Here is a 14,388-nt window from a genome sequence, read left to right as displayed (position 1 = left end):
AGTTCTGATCCCTCCCTCTTGTCAGAGGATACAGCTGTCTCTTCATTACCAACTCCTTCTCTGGCTTGATAAAAGCCAGTGTTCCTGCCTCAGGAAGAGGGCTTCTTTTTATGTTCCGTGTTGATTGTTGTGGCAGACATGAAAAGTTTTGTGGATAATATTTTGTAGCCGCTCCTTCCGAGGTATGTTTGCCAATAGGACTTAGTGTTTTTGGTTATTGAAATTGTTCTGTTCATTTGTTCCCGGGGAGGAAGCGGAACACACCTTGGGAGTGTTGAGGCAAGAGGCCTGCGGGCATACATAACCCGTAGTATTTAATCTGTCTATGCACACTAGGTAAGACCTGGGAGGACCACCACCTGTATTTTGGTTAGTGCATCTGGTGGTGCTAAAGGTTAGGTAAGTAGTGGGAAGGCAGGTAAGGTAGGAGAGGGGACTAACTTTGACTTTCTTTGCTTTGGTTCCATCCAGCCCCTTTTCTCAACTTCACAGTGTTAAGGAATAATACATTCCCTGTAAACTGTATTTTTCTCTGCCTCTGTCTACCTTTCCCGTAGCTACGATCACATACGTTTTCACTCCCCGTTTTCACTGCGATGTAGAAGGGTGTTACGTTCCCTCCTCCAAGAGGCCAGGTACAGTATTTGTGCGAAGATGGTAAAGAGAACCAGACTAGAGGACTTTAGGTTCTGATGCCATTTGTTTCAGTCTTTGCCTGACCAGGAACTACAGAGAAGTCTGGCACTGTGAAATTGATGTTCATCAACGCTGCTGAATCTTTTCATTATTCTTGCACAACGTTCATTTTATGAACTTAAATGGGCAACTCCACCGCTTTTCAACCTCATTTTCATCATCTCCAGCACAATACCAGTGTCAACATGTGAAAACGGCACATCTCTAAATGTCGCCAGGCAGAACACTACATCATCTAAAATTAAAACGTTTGAAAAACTGATTTTCAAACAGATTTGTGGTGATGGGTAGCAAGAAAAATAAACTTGCTGCAGGTTTAAAAAAATCACTTTTACTCATACCCTGTGATGTCACAGGTGCTGGAGATGAAGTAACAGAATTGCCCTTTTAAAGGGAGAAGTTCACAATTTGACAGATGGTTCCTTACCCTGAAAATAGTCTATGGACCAGGATAAACTGTAATCCATGGTTCAGTTCTTTAAAAATAGCCATTGCAAACTCCAACTACCGCAAGCAAAGAAATATGGAAGTGATGGCTTGTGAGCATGTTTAAAAAAAGATGAACAGTCCAAATTACCTTAAATCAGCTCCATTTTTGTTGGAACCTTATATGTCCATAAAAAATTAAGCATGCTCCATCACTTCCATAGATTTTGGGCTAGCAGTAGCTAGTTTGTAATGCCTGTTTAAAGAAAACTCAACCATGGATTATAGCGGCTAGTTTAATTGCTGTTTAAAGAGCTGAACCATGGATTTACAGTAGCCCATAGATTGTTTCTCACCCTGAATTTAGTCTAACATCAAATTATAACAGTTAAAGGAGAAGTTAACAGTTATGACAAAACAGATTGATTCCCCTTCCTGAATTGCTATAAAATGGAACAAGTCGGACATAAGAACCTAATTTTGTGATATACACTGCTCTTTACAGACTGACCAGGTGAATGCTATGATCCCTTATTGATGTCAGTGTAGATGAAGGGGAGGAGACTGGTTAAAGAAGGATTTTTAAGCCTTGAGACATGGACAAGACAAAAAAATGTAAGTGCCTTTGAACGGGGTATTGTAGTAAGTGCCAGGCACACCGGTTTGTGTCAAGAACTGCAATACTACTAGGTTTTTCCACACTCAACAGTTTCCGTGTGCATCAATAATAGTCCACCACCCAAAGGACATCAACCCAACTTGACAACTGTGGGAAGCAATGGAGTTAACATGGGCCAGTATCCCTGTGGAATGCTTGACACCTTAAGAGTCCATACCCCAACGAATTGAGGCTGTTCTGAGGGCAAAGGGGGGGGGGGGTGCAAACTCAATATTAGGAAGATGTTCTTAATGTTTTGTATACAGTGTATCAATCTATTACAGGGTTTTCCAACTGGTAGCTCGTGGGTCGAATTTGGTCAACGGGTGAGTTTATTTGGCACCCAAATTTCTGAGCAAATGTTTTTTTTAAATCACGTTTTATTGGTGGATGACGACTAAAAACAACCGTAAATCATCTCCAATTTAATTTTGGACATGTTCCAAAGTATTCCCATGCATAGTAGTGACCTGATTGTATACAACATGTAAGCAAGGTTTGATATGATTGTTTTAGGCAGATATTATATCTGGGCTTCTTGTGGTCTACAAGTTATTTGTAAATATGTTCCAGGCCCCCTGAACATCCGCTCAAGAAAAAAAAGCTATCGGACCTTATTCAAGTGAAGTATGTCTGACAGGATGTTTGAGATAAGGTGACAGAAAACGAGAGACAAAGCTTTTTTTCCCCGGTCTTTACTGCAACAGTTGATGTTTTCAAATGTAATGCACATGACTCCAAACGCTTCAGACAGTAGCCATGGCAACAAAACTTGAGTGAGGTGGTAAGGGTGTGTGAGTCCTCCTGAGATACTTTAAATGAGCTACATATACACAACACTACCCAAATACCAACGATTCATGTCAACAAGGAACGTCGACAAAGCATGAGAAGGATAAACATTCTTCAAATGATTAGAAAATATATTTTCCCCTGTCCAAAAAAAAACATTCTGGCATCCTTGGTTGTGATAAGACCACACACCAACTAGTCTACACCTAGGCTGTAATTGACCAGGTGCACATCAGCAGGACACAACGTTTTTGGAACTTTCAGATAGTAATAATGTAGTTGGACTTAACAGGGGGGGTTAATAAGTGCTTTTTAGCAGAATGAGTAACTTGACTAACCTTGGCATATACATACTACCAATTCAACATGGGATGGCAATAAAATTTAAAACAATTAACAATGCAAGAAACGAGAACAAATGTGCACCCAAACACCTATCCACATAAATATAAATACATCTTGGGGATTTTTTGAGATTGTAAGCGCAGTGAGCTGTGGTAAAACAGTTGTTCTCAAACTTGCACAACTGACAAATATAAATGCAATAAATCCAAAGCTTTAAAGTTGTAAAACTGAACCCAACAAGAAAACACTGGCCTTGAGGCTTGGCCTGCTAACTGAGATATTCCTATTGTCACAGACACAATCAAACCTGCACATTCCTATTGGAGATAATATGAAGTCCATAAAATGCATTGCAAAGCACATAAAGCACTTCAGATTTTTTGTAATCACAGTTAACAGCATGTTATTGAAAATCATATTGAATAATGGCTGGCACTGTGAAATACCATCTTTCGTGTTTTATGTAAAAATGTCAAATGAATGCTTTTGGATGGGTAAAGCTAGAGATTAGAATGCCGACTCAAGCAAGTTGTCAGATGAGAGTATGATTATACTGAAATGCCCAGCATGTTCCTATCGTCATTAACAGACAGTGAAGGAAGAAGAAACAATTCACAGAAATAGGGGAGTTTCATAAAGAACCGAAACTCCCCTAAAATCCCAGCCGTGGTTTAAAAAAAATGCCCCAGGGGCATGGAAGCCTTACACACCCAGAGAGGGAGTTTGTTCCGAATAGTACCCAGGGTTGGAGCCACTTGTCCAGGCTGTGGGTGCCCCAAAGATGCCCCCCTCTCTGGGTGTGTGGAGAGTTCATAAAGTAGAGGAGGGTTACTCCATCATAACTCTGTATAGGAGAGGCTCGATGTAGTCCTCTCTGTAACGGGAGTTGATGACTCGCTGTCTCTTGGAGCCCTGCTTAACCTCCTCCTCTGTGAAAATCCCATCGAAGCGCATGTCTGACGCCTTGGACTGAAACATAGAGCGAGGGAGAGACAGGTCATGAATAAATTAGCATCCAGTTATCTAGGAGTAAAGTGCCATTAACATAGTAAAATCAGCAAAAAAATTTACTTCCCTTTTTCAGGACCCTGTCTTTCAAAGAATTGGCCAGGGCAATAAATTGCAATGTCCGTACTGTGAGACGCCCAAGACAGCGCTACAGGGAGACATGACGGACAGCTGATCGTCCTCACAGTGGCAGACCACGTGTAACAACACCTGCACAGGATCGGTACATCCGAACATCACACCTGCGGGACAGGTACAGGATGGCAACAACAACTGCCCGAGTTACACCAGGAACGCACAATCTCTCCATCAGTGCTCAGACTGTCTGCAATAGGCTGATAGTCTGAGCAGGCCTGTTGTAAGGCAGGTCCTCACCAGACATCACCGGCTACAGCCTCGCCTATGGGCACAAATCCACCGTCACAGGACCAGACAGGACTGGCAAAAAGTGCTCTTCACTGACGAGTCACGGTTTTGTCTCACCGGGGGTGATGGTCGGATTATCGTCGAAGGAATGAGCATTACACCGAGGCCTGTACTCTGGAGTGGGATCGATTTGGAGGTGGTGGGTCCGTCATGGTCTGGGGCTGTGTGTCACAGCATCATCGAACTGAGCTTGTTGTCATTGCAGGCAATCTCAACGCTGTGCGTTACAGGGAAGACATCCTCCTCCCTCATGTGGTACCCTTCCTGCAGGCTCATCCTGACATGACCCTCCAGCATGACAATGCCACCAGCCATACTGCTCATTCTGTGTGGGATTTCCTGCAAGACAGGAATATCAGTGTTCTGCCATGGCCAGCGAAGAGCCCGGATCTCAATCCTATTGAGCACGTCTGGGACCTGTTGGATCGGAAATGTCCGGGAACTTGCAGGTGCCTTGGTGGAAGAGTGGGGTAATATCTCACAGCAAGAACTGGCAAATCTGGTGCAGTCCATGAGGAGGAGATGCACTGCGGTACTTAATGCAGCTGGTGTCCACACCAGATACTGACTGTTACTTTTGATTTTGACCCCCCTCCCTTTGTTCAGGGACACATTATTCCATTTCTGTTAGTCACATGTCTGTGGAACTTGTTCAGTTTGTCACAGTTGTTGAATCTTGTTAGATTCATACAAATATTTACACATGCTAAATTTGCTGAAAATAAACACAGTTGACAGTGAGCGGACATTTCTTTTTGCTGAGTTTGTTATGAATTATGAAGAAATACATTTACATAGATTGGCATTACAAACATGGACCGAATCCAATATTCATAAAAAATTTCATAAAAATGCGTGATTTCATATCACCTAATCTGATATAAATCAGTTTGGATTAAGGAACATTGGGAGAGACGCGTCTCACCATTCGGGACTTGACTCGTTTGGGCAGCTCCTCATCTAGACTGTAGACATCTTCCCTCTTGGCAGACAACGACGACCCGTCCTCAAACTCCATCTGAGTCAGCACAAAAAAACAATGACAAGTCACGCAAAAACAAGCTTCCATCCAACGTTACTTAAGAAGGTACTTCAGTCACCATATATCAAAAACACCGGTTAACTATCCATTTAACAGCACCCAAATTAGGGCCTGGAATTTGTCCTGGTCACAAGGAACAAAGTGTATGCAGCAGTATGAAGGGTAAAATATGTTAACTACAGTGGCTTGTGAAAGTTTTCAACCCCCTTGGCATGTTTCCTATTTTGTTGCCTTACAACCTGGAATTAAAATAGATTTTTTTGTATCATTTGATTTACACATCATGCCTACCACTTTAAAGATACAATAAAAAATATTTTGCAAGTCAAAAACAGAACTTGAGCGTACATAACTATTCACCCCCCAAAAGTCAATACTTTGTAAAGCCATCTTTTGCAGCAATTACAGCTGCAGCAATTACAAGTCTCTTGGTATGTCTATAAGCTTGGCACATCTAGCCACTGGGATGCCCATTCTTCAAGGCAAAATTTCGCCATCTCCTCAAGTTGGATGGGTTACGCTGGTGTACAGCAATCATTAAGTTGAACCACAGATTCTCAATTCGATTGAGGTCTGGGCTTTGACTAGGCCATGCCAAGACATTTAAATGTTTCCCCTTAAACCACTCGAGTGTTGCTTTAGTAGTATGCTTAGGGTCATTGTCCTGCTGGAAGGTGAATCTCCGTCCCAGTCTCAAAACACTGGAAGACAAACAGGTTTCCCTCAAACCACTCGAGTGTTGCTTTAGTAGTATGCTTAGGGTCATTGTCCTGCTGGAAGGTGAACCTCCGTCCCAGTCTCAAAACTCTGGAAGACAAGAGTATTTAGGGCCATCCATCATTCCTTCAATTTTGACCAGTTTCCCCAGTCCCTGCCGATGATGCTGCCACCATGCTTCACTGTGGGGATGGTGTTCTCTGAGTGATGAGAGGTGTTGGGTTTGCGCCAGACACAGCGTTTTCCTTGATGGCCAAAAAGCTCAATTTTAGTCTCATCTAACCAGAGTACCTTCTTCCATATGTTTGGGGAGTCTCCCACATGCCTTTTGGCGAACACCAAATGTGTTTGCTTATTTATTTCTTTAAGCAATGGCTTTTTTCAAGCCACTGTTCTGTAAAGCCCAGCTCTGTTTGGTTAGCTCCTTGGTCTTCATGGTGCCGCTTGAAGACCACAGGTGTGTATATATTCTGAGATCATGTGACACTTAAAGTCCACCTGTGTGCAATCTAACTAATTATGTGACTTCTGAAGGTAACTGGTTGCACTAGATCTTATTTGGGGTCTTCATAGCAAAGGGGGTGAATACATACACTTAGGTTGGAGTCTAACTCGTTTCTCAACCACTCCACAAATGTCTTGTTAACAAACTATAGTTTTGACACTAGTAATTTTTCCAACTTATTACAATTCCAGTGGGTCAGAAGTTTACATACACTAAGTTGACTGTGCCTTTAAACAGCTTGGAAAATTCCAGAAAATGATGTCATGGCTTTAGAAGCTTCTGATAGGCTAATTGACATCATTTGAGTCAATTGGAGGTGTACCTGTGGCTGTATTTCAAGGCCTACCTTCAAACTCAGAGCCTCTTTGCTTGACATCATGGGAAAATCAAAAGAAATCAGCCAAGACCTCAGAAAATAAATTACTGTAGCAAGTAATGAGTCACTGGCTTCCTAGGGCTCTTTCATGCCGTCCCTAGGAGGGGTGCGTCACTTGAGTGGGTTGAGTCACTGATGTGATCTTCCTGTCTGGGTTGGCGCCCCCCCTTGGGTTGTGCCGTGGCGGAAATCTTTGTGGGCTATACTCGGCCTTGTCTCAGGATGGTAAGTTGGTGGTTGAAGATATCCCTCTAGTGGTGTGGGGGCTGTGCTTTGGCAAAGTGGGTGGGGTTATATCCTTCCTGTTTGGCCCTGTCCGGGGGTGTCATCAGATGGGGCCACAGTGTCTCCTGACCCCTCCTGTCTCAGCCTCCAGTATTTATGCTGCAGTAGTTTATGTGTCGGGGGGCTAGGGTCAGTTTGTTATATCTGGAGTACTTCTCCTGTCTTATCCGGTGTCCTGTGTGAATTTAGGTATGCTCTCTCTAATTCTCTCTTTCTTTCTTTCTCTCTCTCTCGGAGGACCTGAGCCCTAGGACCATGCCTCAGGACTACCTGAAATGATGACTCCTTGCTGTCCCAAGTCCACCTGGCCGTGCTGCTGCTCCAGTTTCAACTGTTCTGCCTGCGATTATTATTATTTGACCATGCTGGTCATTTATGAACATCTTGGCCATGTTCTGTTATAATCGCCACCCGGCACAGCCAGAAGAGGACAGGCCACCCCACATAGCCTGGTTCCTCTCTAGGTTTCTTCCTAGGTTTTGGCCTTTCTAGGGAGTTTTTCCTAGCCACCGTGCTTCTACACCTGCATTGCTTGCTGTTTGGGGTTTTAGCCTGGGTTTCTGTACAGCACTTTGAGATATCAGCTGATGTACGAAGGGCTATATAAATACATTTGATTTGAAGTAATCCTCAAAAGGTGCACTATGCAGAAATCACAGCGACATTTCCTGGTTCTTAAAATTCTAATAGTTTGCCCCATTTCAGTTTGTGACAAAACAAGCAGTCAATGTGTAGAGAATCATTGTACCATCGAAACCACTGAACTATATTTTCCATAACCACTTTTACATTTAAAAACATTTTTTTTTTTTTTACTTTCAGTCATTTGAAGCAGGTGTACAAAACCGAAAGTGAAAGACAGAAACGAAACTTCCATAATGGGAAGCAATAGCTACACATAGAACAGATGATCTAGTGCTTCTTTACTTGCTTTCTATGGGAATAAAATATCTATAAGTCACATTTCTATGTAAATTTGGTCAGGTCACCCAAAAAGTTACATATTGTAGCTTTAAGTTTATTGTGGCGACATCTGTAGGTGTTAAGGTATGTAGCCTAGCGGCTAAGAGTGTTGGGCCAGTAACCGAAAGGTCGCTTGTTGGAATCTGAGCCAACTAGGTGAAAAAAATGTGCCCTTGAAGAAGTCCCTTAACCCTAATTCCTCTTGTAAGTCGCTCTGGATAAGCTCTTCTGCTAAATTACAAAATGTCTGTTTCCTTTTAGTGTGTATAATGATGATCTATCAATGGATCCGCTTAAAGTGAGCATTGGTATGGTTTCTCTCCAATTGGGTGTGCTGGGTTAAGGCAATATGTGATGCTCCAAACAAATTCTCAAACAAGTTCTCCAAACAAATTCTTAGTTCAGTGAGTTTTCTTGGCCTGCTGTTTGGTTGCTACTGGGAGCTATTGTTCTTTATTTCGACATTGTAAATAAGACTTTGTGCTTAACTGACTTGCCTAGTTAAAATAAAGGTTAAAAAAATAAGTGAATGTGGTACCTGGTACATAAGGATGGAGTGCGATGCGACAAACTTGGCCCCGTACAGCAGATTGTCCGTCCAGCGCACCTGCACCACGTCGCCCACTGCTGGAGGGCCCAGCTTGACACAGTCCCGGTTCTGAAACCAAACCGTAGACAAGAGCCATCGTATTAGTTCAGTGAGCCACAGTTAAATACGCCAGGCCCATTAAATCAAGTCAATATAGCTCACAGCACGACTGGATTGATTTGTTTCCACTTTTTAGGATTGGTCAATTTCTATGACCAATACTACCACTGTGTTTGCCATACCACTGAATACCACGGCCTTGCACTGATAAAAGCAGACAGATCTATTGACACTGCTGCAGTAGGGCTCCTCATTGTAATACAACATTTGTTGCCACAGTGATTAGTTTGTTTAGAATATATTTAAATGTCAATACAACTGCATTGTCTATTTGTTACAGCAAACAACATAGATGTGTCTTCTGATGTTTCTCAACCCCCCCAGATAGAGCTTCAGAACTTGTGGCTGTCGCATGCATCCAACGACAAAGGTATAGTCTCCTCACCTCGATGTCCTCGGGAAGGAGGTTGTCACTGTAGGAGCCGTCATCGAAGACGACCTCGTAGAAGGTGGCGGTGGTCAGCAGCTCCAGCACCTCACACTGGTAGTAGCGCCCATTTTTATGCTTACAGATAACCTGCTGGCCGACCTCAAGCTCTTGCATGGCCGCCTTATTACGCTAGGAGGACATGAGGTCAAAGATCAAACACTCCATATAGCACCATGAATAGATGACCATAAAGACCAGACACCGTTAAACAAATATGACATTTGGTAATTGGAAACAAATTAAGGAATGTGGACCTGTAAAAGCTACTCCTTTGTTATCTAATAATTTCTTATTTTAAGAGCCATACATTTAGATAAATAAAATATAATATTTAATATGTGGACACTTGCTCGTCGAACATCTCACTCCAAAATCATGGGTATTAATATGGATTTGGTCCCCCCCTTTGTCGCTATAACAGCCTCCACTCTTCTGGGAAGGCTTTGCACTAGATGTTGGAACATTGCTGCAGGGACTTGTTTCCATTCAGCCACAAGAGCATTAGTGAGGTTGGGCACTGATGTTGGGCGATTAGCCCTGGCTCGCAGTCGGCATTCCAATTCATCCCAAAGGTGTCTGAAGGGGTTGAGGTCAGGGCTCAGGTCATTCAAGTTCTTCTACACCAATCCTGACAAAACATTTCTGTATTGAAGTCACTTTGTGCACGGGAGATAGTGTCATGCTGAAACAGGAAACAGCCTTCCCCAAACTGTTGCCACAAAGTTGAAAGCACAGAATCATCTAGAATGTCACTATGCTGTAGCATTAAGATTTCCCTTCACTGGAAGTAAGGAGCCTAGCCCGAACCATGAAACACAGCCACAGACCATCATTTACAGGTAGCGTTCTTCTGGCATCCGCAAAACCCAGATTCGTCTGTTGAACTGCCAGATGGAGAAGCTTGATTCATCACTCCAGAGAACTCGTTTCCCCTGCTCCAGAGTCCAATGGCAGCGAGCTTTACACCACTCCAGCCGACGCTTGGCATTGCGCATGGAGATCTTAGGCTTGTGTGCAGCTGCTCGACCATGGAAACCTATTTCATGAAGCTCCCGACGAACAGTTCTTGTGCCGACATTGCTTCCAGAGGCAGGTTGGAGCTCGGTAGTGAGTGTTGCAACCAAGGACAGACGATTTGTTCATGCTTCAGCACTCGGCGGTCCCGCTCTGTGAGCTTGTGTTGCTTACCACTTCGCAGCTTGTCGTTGCTCCTAGACATTTCCACTACACAATAACAGCACTTATAGTGGAACGGGGCAGCTCTAGCAGGGCAGACATTTGATGAACTGACTTGTTGCAAAGGTGGCATCCTATGACGGTGCCATGTTGAAAGTCACTCAACTCTTCAGTAAGGCCATTCAACTCCCAATGTTTGGCTATGGAGATTGCATGGCTGTGTGCTCGATTTTACACCCGTCAGCAAATCCCTTGGATATTGTGGGTTAGTGTGTGTTACTGTGTGTTAATAAAGCTGAAAAAAAAGTCTGATTTGATGCGTTTTCATTTCAGGCTGTAAGGCAACAAAAGGTGAACCATTTTAAAAGGGTTGGTGCCTTTCTATCCCCACTGTGTGCTTTTGAACTCAGCTAAAGTATTAAGAACCAGACAATGCATGAGCCCTCGGTTAACTCAGTTTAGAAATAAAATCTTGCTTGGCTGCCTTATTACGCTGGGAGATTAAAGAGTTAGTCTACAATTATTATACCGCTCAATAAAGCACCATTAACAGATGACCATAAAGATAACACACAGCATATACTTCCAATTGATGTATTACATTTGGTAAGAGGAAATAAATGCAAACTAAGAGGATTCATAAAAGCTATTTCAGTAGTGGCGAATTGTTCTGGTCACGTGAGACATCTAACAGTTTATTTTAAAGTTCATTCAGCAGAGGTATTTAAATCTAGACAATGCATACACCAGAGAAGATTCATTTGCATTTCGCTGAACATTAGTTCGGTCTCCGCGTGTCTTCGGTTCAACTATAACATAACTTCCCCTCCCCAACTAGCTAATTAAAGCACTGAGCTTCGACAAAAGCCAGAGAGAGCCTGCAGCACGTTAGAGGACGTATTGTGCAGCCTGCAGCACTGACTGACTACATCAGAGACAACCTGTAGAGCTGAAGCATTGATCTTCCCTCTGTTCCAACCGTTGACAATTACAGAGGAGTATTAGTATAAAAGAAACAATCTGTCTGGAACATGCAACCGTTTACAGATACAGCTTTTTATATAGTACTCATACACACATTGTGATGTCTGTACAATGTTTGGGAATCAGAATGTGTTGTCTGTACAATGTTTGGGAATCAGAATGTGTTGTCTGTACAATGTTTGGGAATCAGAATGTGTTGTCTGTACAATGTTTGGGAATCAGAATGTGTTGTCTGTACAATGTTTGGGAATCAGAATGTGTTGTCTGTATAATGTTTGGGAATCAGAATGTGTTGTCTGTACAATGTTTGGGAATCAGAATGTGTTGTCTGTACAATGTTTGGGAATCAGAATGTGTTGTCTGTACAATGTTTGGGAATCAGAATGTGTTGTCTTTATAATGTTTGGGAATCAGAATGTGTTGTCTGTATACTATGTTATGTGGAGGATTGACATTTGGAACCTGACTTGCCTTTCGTATTGCCCCCGAGGAGAAAAATCCAGTTGAATACAGTGTGGAGCAGAAGGGCCATAGATCATAGGGTGTCAAACTCATTCCACGAAGAGCCACGTATCTGCGGTGTTTTGGTTTTTCCCTCTCAATTAAGACCAAGACAACCAGGTAATTAATCAAGTGCAAGGGTGGAGCGAAAACCCGCAGACACTCGGCTCTCTGTGGAATGAGTTGGACACGTGCTGTAGATGATTCAACCAATGGCCTACACCAGTGTCTCCAGCTCCAGTCCCTCAACAGCACACATTGCGGGGTAGCCCCAGACACTCACCTGATTCAACTCATTTAGGGCCTGATGATTAGTTGACAAGTTGAATAATAATATATGCCTTTTAGCAGAGTTTTACAAAAAGGGACTTAAAGTCATGTGCCAGACGCCCACACGCTGTCAGACGCCCACACGCTGCCAAAAAATGTCTGCTGTTAGGGGTACGAGGACTGGAGTTGGGAAACACTGGCCTAGGCTACATAGCTGTATACAAAGACAAGAAATCTAAATCCGAGCCAAGAATGCTTGACAGGCTAACCCACAACAGTAACTCTACACCAGGGGAGAGTATGTCATTGATTGAATCTGCAACATGTTCTGACTTGCTGACACAATGCTCACAACAGGAATCAGGACAAAGAGTAAATGTGATCTTTCATCATGTCGCATGACAAATTATCTGTACGTGCTTGGGCTTGCCAGTTCTCACTCTAGGGGAAGGGAGGCAATGTTCCTATGGCCACATGGTCTCTGGTTTCTGTTGCTGCTCTACATTTGATTAGGGAAGCATGATTTGACCTGTTTCACCTAGTCTGGCGTCAAACTGGATTCCAACCTGACAACTAAGATACATGTCATGTCTGCTACACAAATAATATCTATTAACCAATTGATGGTGGCGGCAATAACAAAAGCCAAGAAAGTAAATATGCCTAGGTAAACCTATGAGCAGGATTTATTTCAATGAAAATAGTTGCTTTTTGGGACAAAAAGAGTCAGAAGACACTTCTGACAATTTACAAACGTGATGCAATGCTTCCCTGAACCAAAGATTTACCCCCACCCCAGTAGAAGCTACCTCTGGTAGGACGGGTGACTTGTGCCTGTAGCAGGTGACGTGGACGATGAAGGGCCAGTCGTCAGGCTGCATGAGCTGGCCAGCAGCCTGGGCGCAGGTGGGGTGGAAGGCAGTGGTGCAGCGGCCATGGGAACACTGAACACAGCAGCCAACATCCCTCTTCACCCGGCGCTTACAGTAGAAACACTTCTGCAGGGGGGAGGGGAAGTACAGCGGGAGTTGAAAAGGTTGGAGGGAAGAGGCAGTGACAAGAAAGAGGGGGAGATGAGAATAGGGAGGGAGGAAGTAGAGGAGGATCACCAGTGGGAGGAGGAGGAGAGGGCCAGATGGAAGGTGGGATGAAGGGAAAGAAATGGGGGGGGGGCATATAGGATATTACGTTTCCTTTCTCACCGTTTCAAGCTCCCAGATGACACATTGTCTGTTGTTCCCAGTTTAGAATATGACTCCGATAAATACATACAGTCCACTTCCTCACTGTAGACCAAACTGGTCAAACAAAGCAATCACACTGAAGTGGTCTGAGTCAGAGTAAGAAGTGACAGCCATGAAAACAGACTGACCCACCAACATGAAGCCTTGGAGAAGCTCCATATGAGGCACTGTTCATGGTTGCTGAGGGGAAGCCTTGGCTGGAGGAAGCTCCATATGAGGCACTGTTCATGGTTGCTGAGGGGAAGCCTTAGCTGGAGGAAGCTCCATATGAGGCACTGTTCATGGTTGCTGAGGGGAAGCCTTAGCTGGAGGAAGCTCCATATGAGGCACTGTTCATGGTTGCTGAGGGGAAGCCTTAGTTGGAGGAAGCTCCTTTTGATAAGCCTATTTGGCTCATTTCATATGAGCAGGGAGTGACGGACTCCGTTGAAGGCCCATATGACGAATTATTATGTTCATTTCGTGAACTGAATGGGAGTGAAGGACCCTTGGTGAAGCTCCATATGACACACTTTTGTTTGTTTCATATTCAGGGATGGCAGGTAGCCTAGTGGTTACAGCGTTGGGCCAGTAACCGAAAGGTTGCTGGTTCGAATCCCCGAGCCGACAAGGGAAAAATCTGTTGTTCTCCCCCTGAACAACCCACTGTTCCCCAGTAGGCCGTTATTGTAAATAAGAATTTGTTCTTAACTGACTTGCCTTGTTAAATAAAGGTTACAGGATAGTGAAATTGCAGGCATGAGCAGCCTATGTATGGCTTTGTTCACATCAGGGGAACCGAGCAGGAGTCAACGACCTCGGTGGAATGCCACATGATTAGACACAGTATTGATGT

At 43.7% G+C, this 14,388-nt stretch overlaps 1 protein-coding gene across 6 annotated transcripts in view; it reads right to left on the bottom strand.

The window, feature by feature from the left end:
- Positions 1–2,223: 2,223 nt before the first annotated feature.
- LOC115103267 (lysine-specific demethylase 4A-like) overlaps positions 2,224–14,388 on the bottom strand; it is a 31,409-nt gene continuing 19,244 nt past the window's right edge. The window contains exons 18-22 of one of the 6 annotated variants that reach the window (XM_029624097.2): positions 13,119–13,307; positions 9,334–9,507; positions 8,778–8,897; positions 5,277–5,369; positions 2,224–3,886 (exon numbers count right to left, since the gene is read on the bottom strand). In XM_029624097.2, coding sequence (XP_029479957.1) covers positions 3,746–3,886; positions 5,277–5,369; positions 8,778–8,897; positions 9,334–9,507; positions 13,119–13,307 — 717 coding nt within the window. In that variant the 3' untranslated portion in view covers positions 2,224–3,745. Of the gene's footprint in view, positions 4,691–5,276; positions 5,370–8,777; positions 8,898–9,333; positions 11,048–13,118; positions 13,308–14,388 lie in introns of those variants that run through there. The other 5 variants (XM_065005878.1, XM_029624098.2, XM_065005879.1 and 2 more) reach the window with 5 other exon arrangements.

The sequence above is a fragment of the Oncorhynchus nerka genome, linkage group LG20, assembly GCF_034236695.1.
Source record: "Oncorhynchus nerka isolate Pitt River linkage group LG20, Oner_Uvic_2.0, whole genome shotgun sequence".
NCBI lineage: Eukaryota > Metazoa > Chordata > Actinopteri > Salmoniformes > Salmonidae > Oncorhynchus > Oncorhynchus nerka.
Note: the sequence above shows the minus strand (reverse complement) of the source record. Positions and strands in the feature narration are given on the sequence as shown.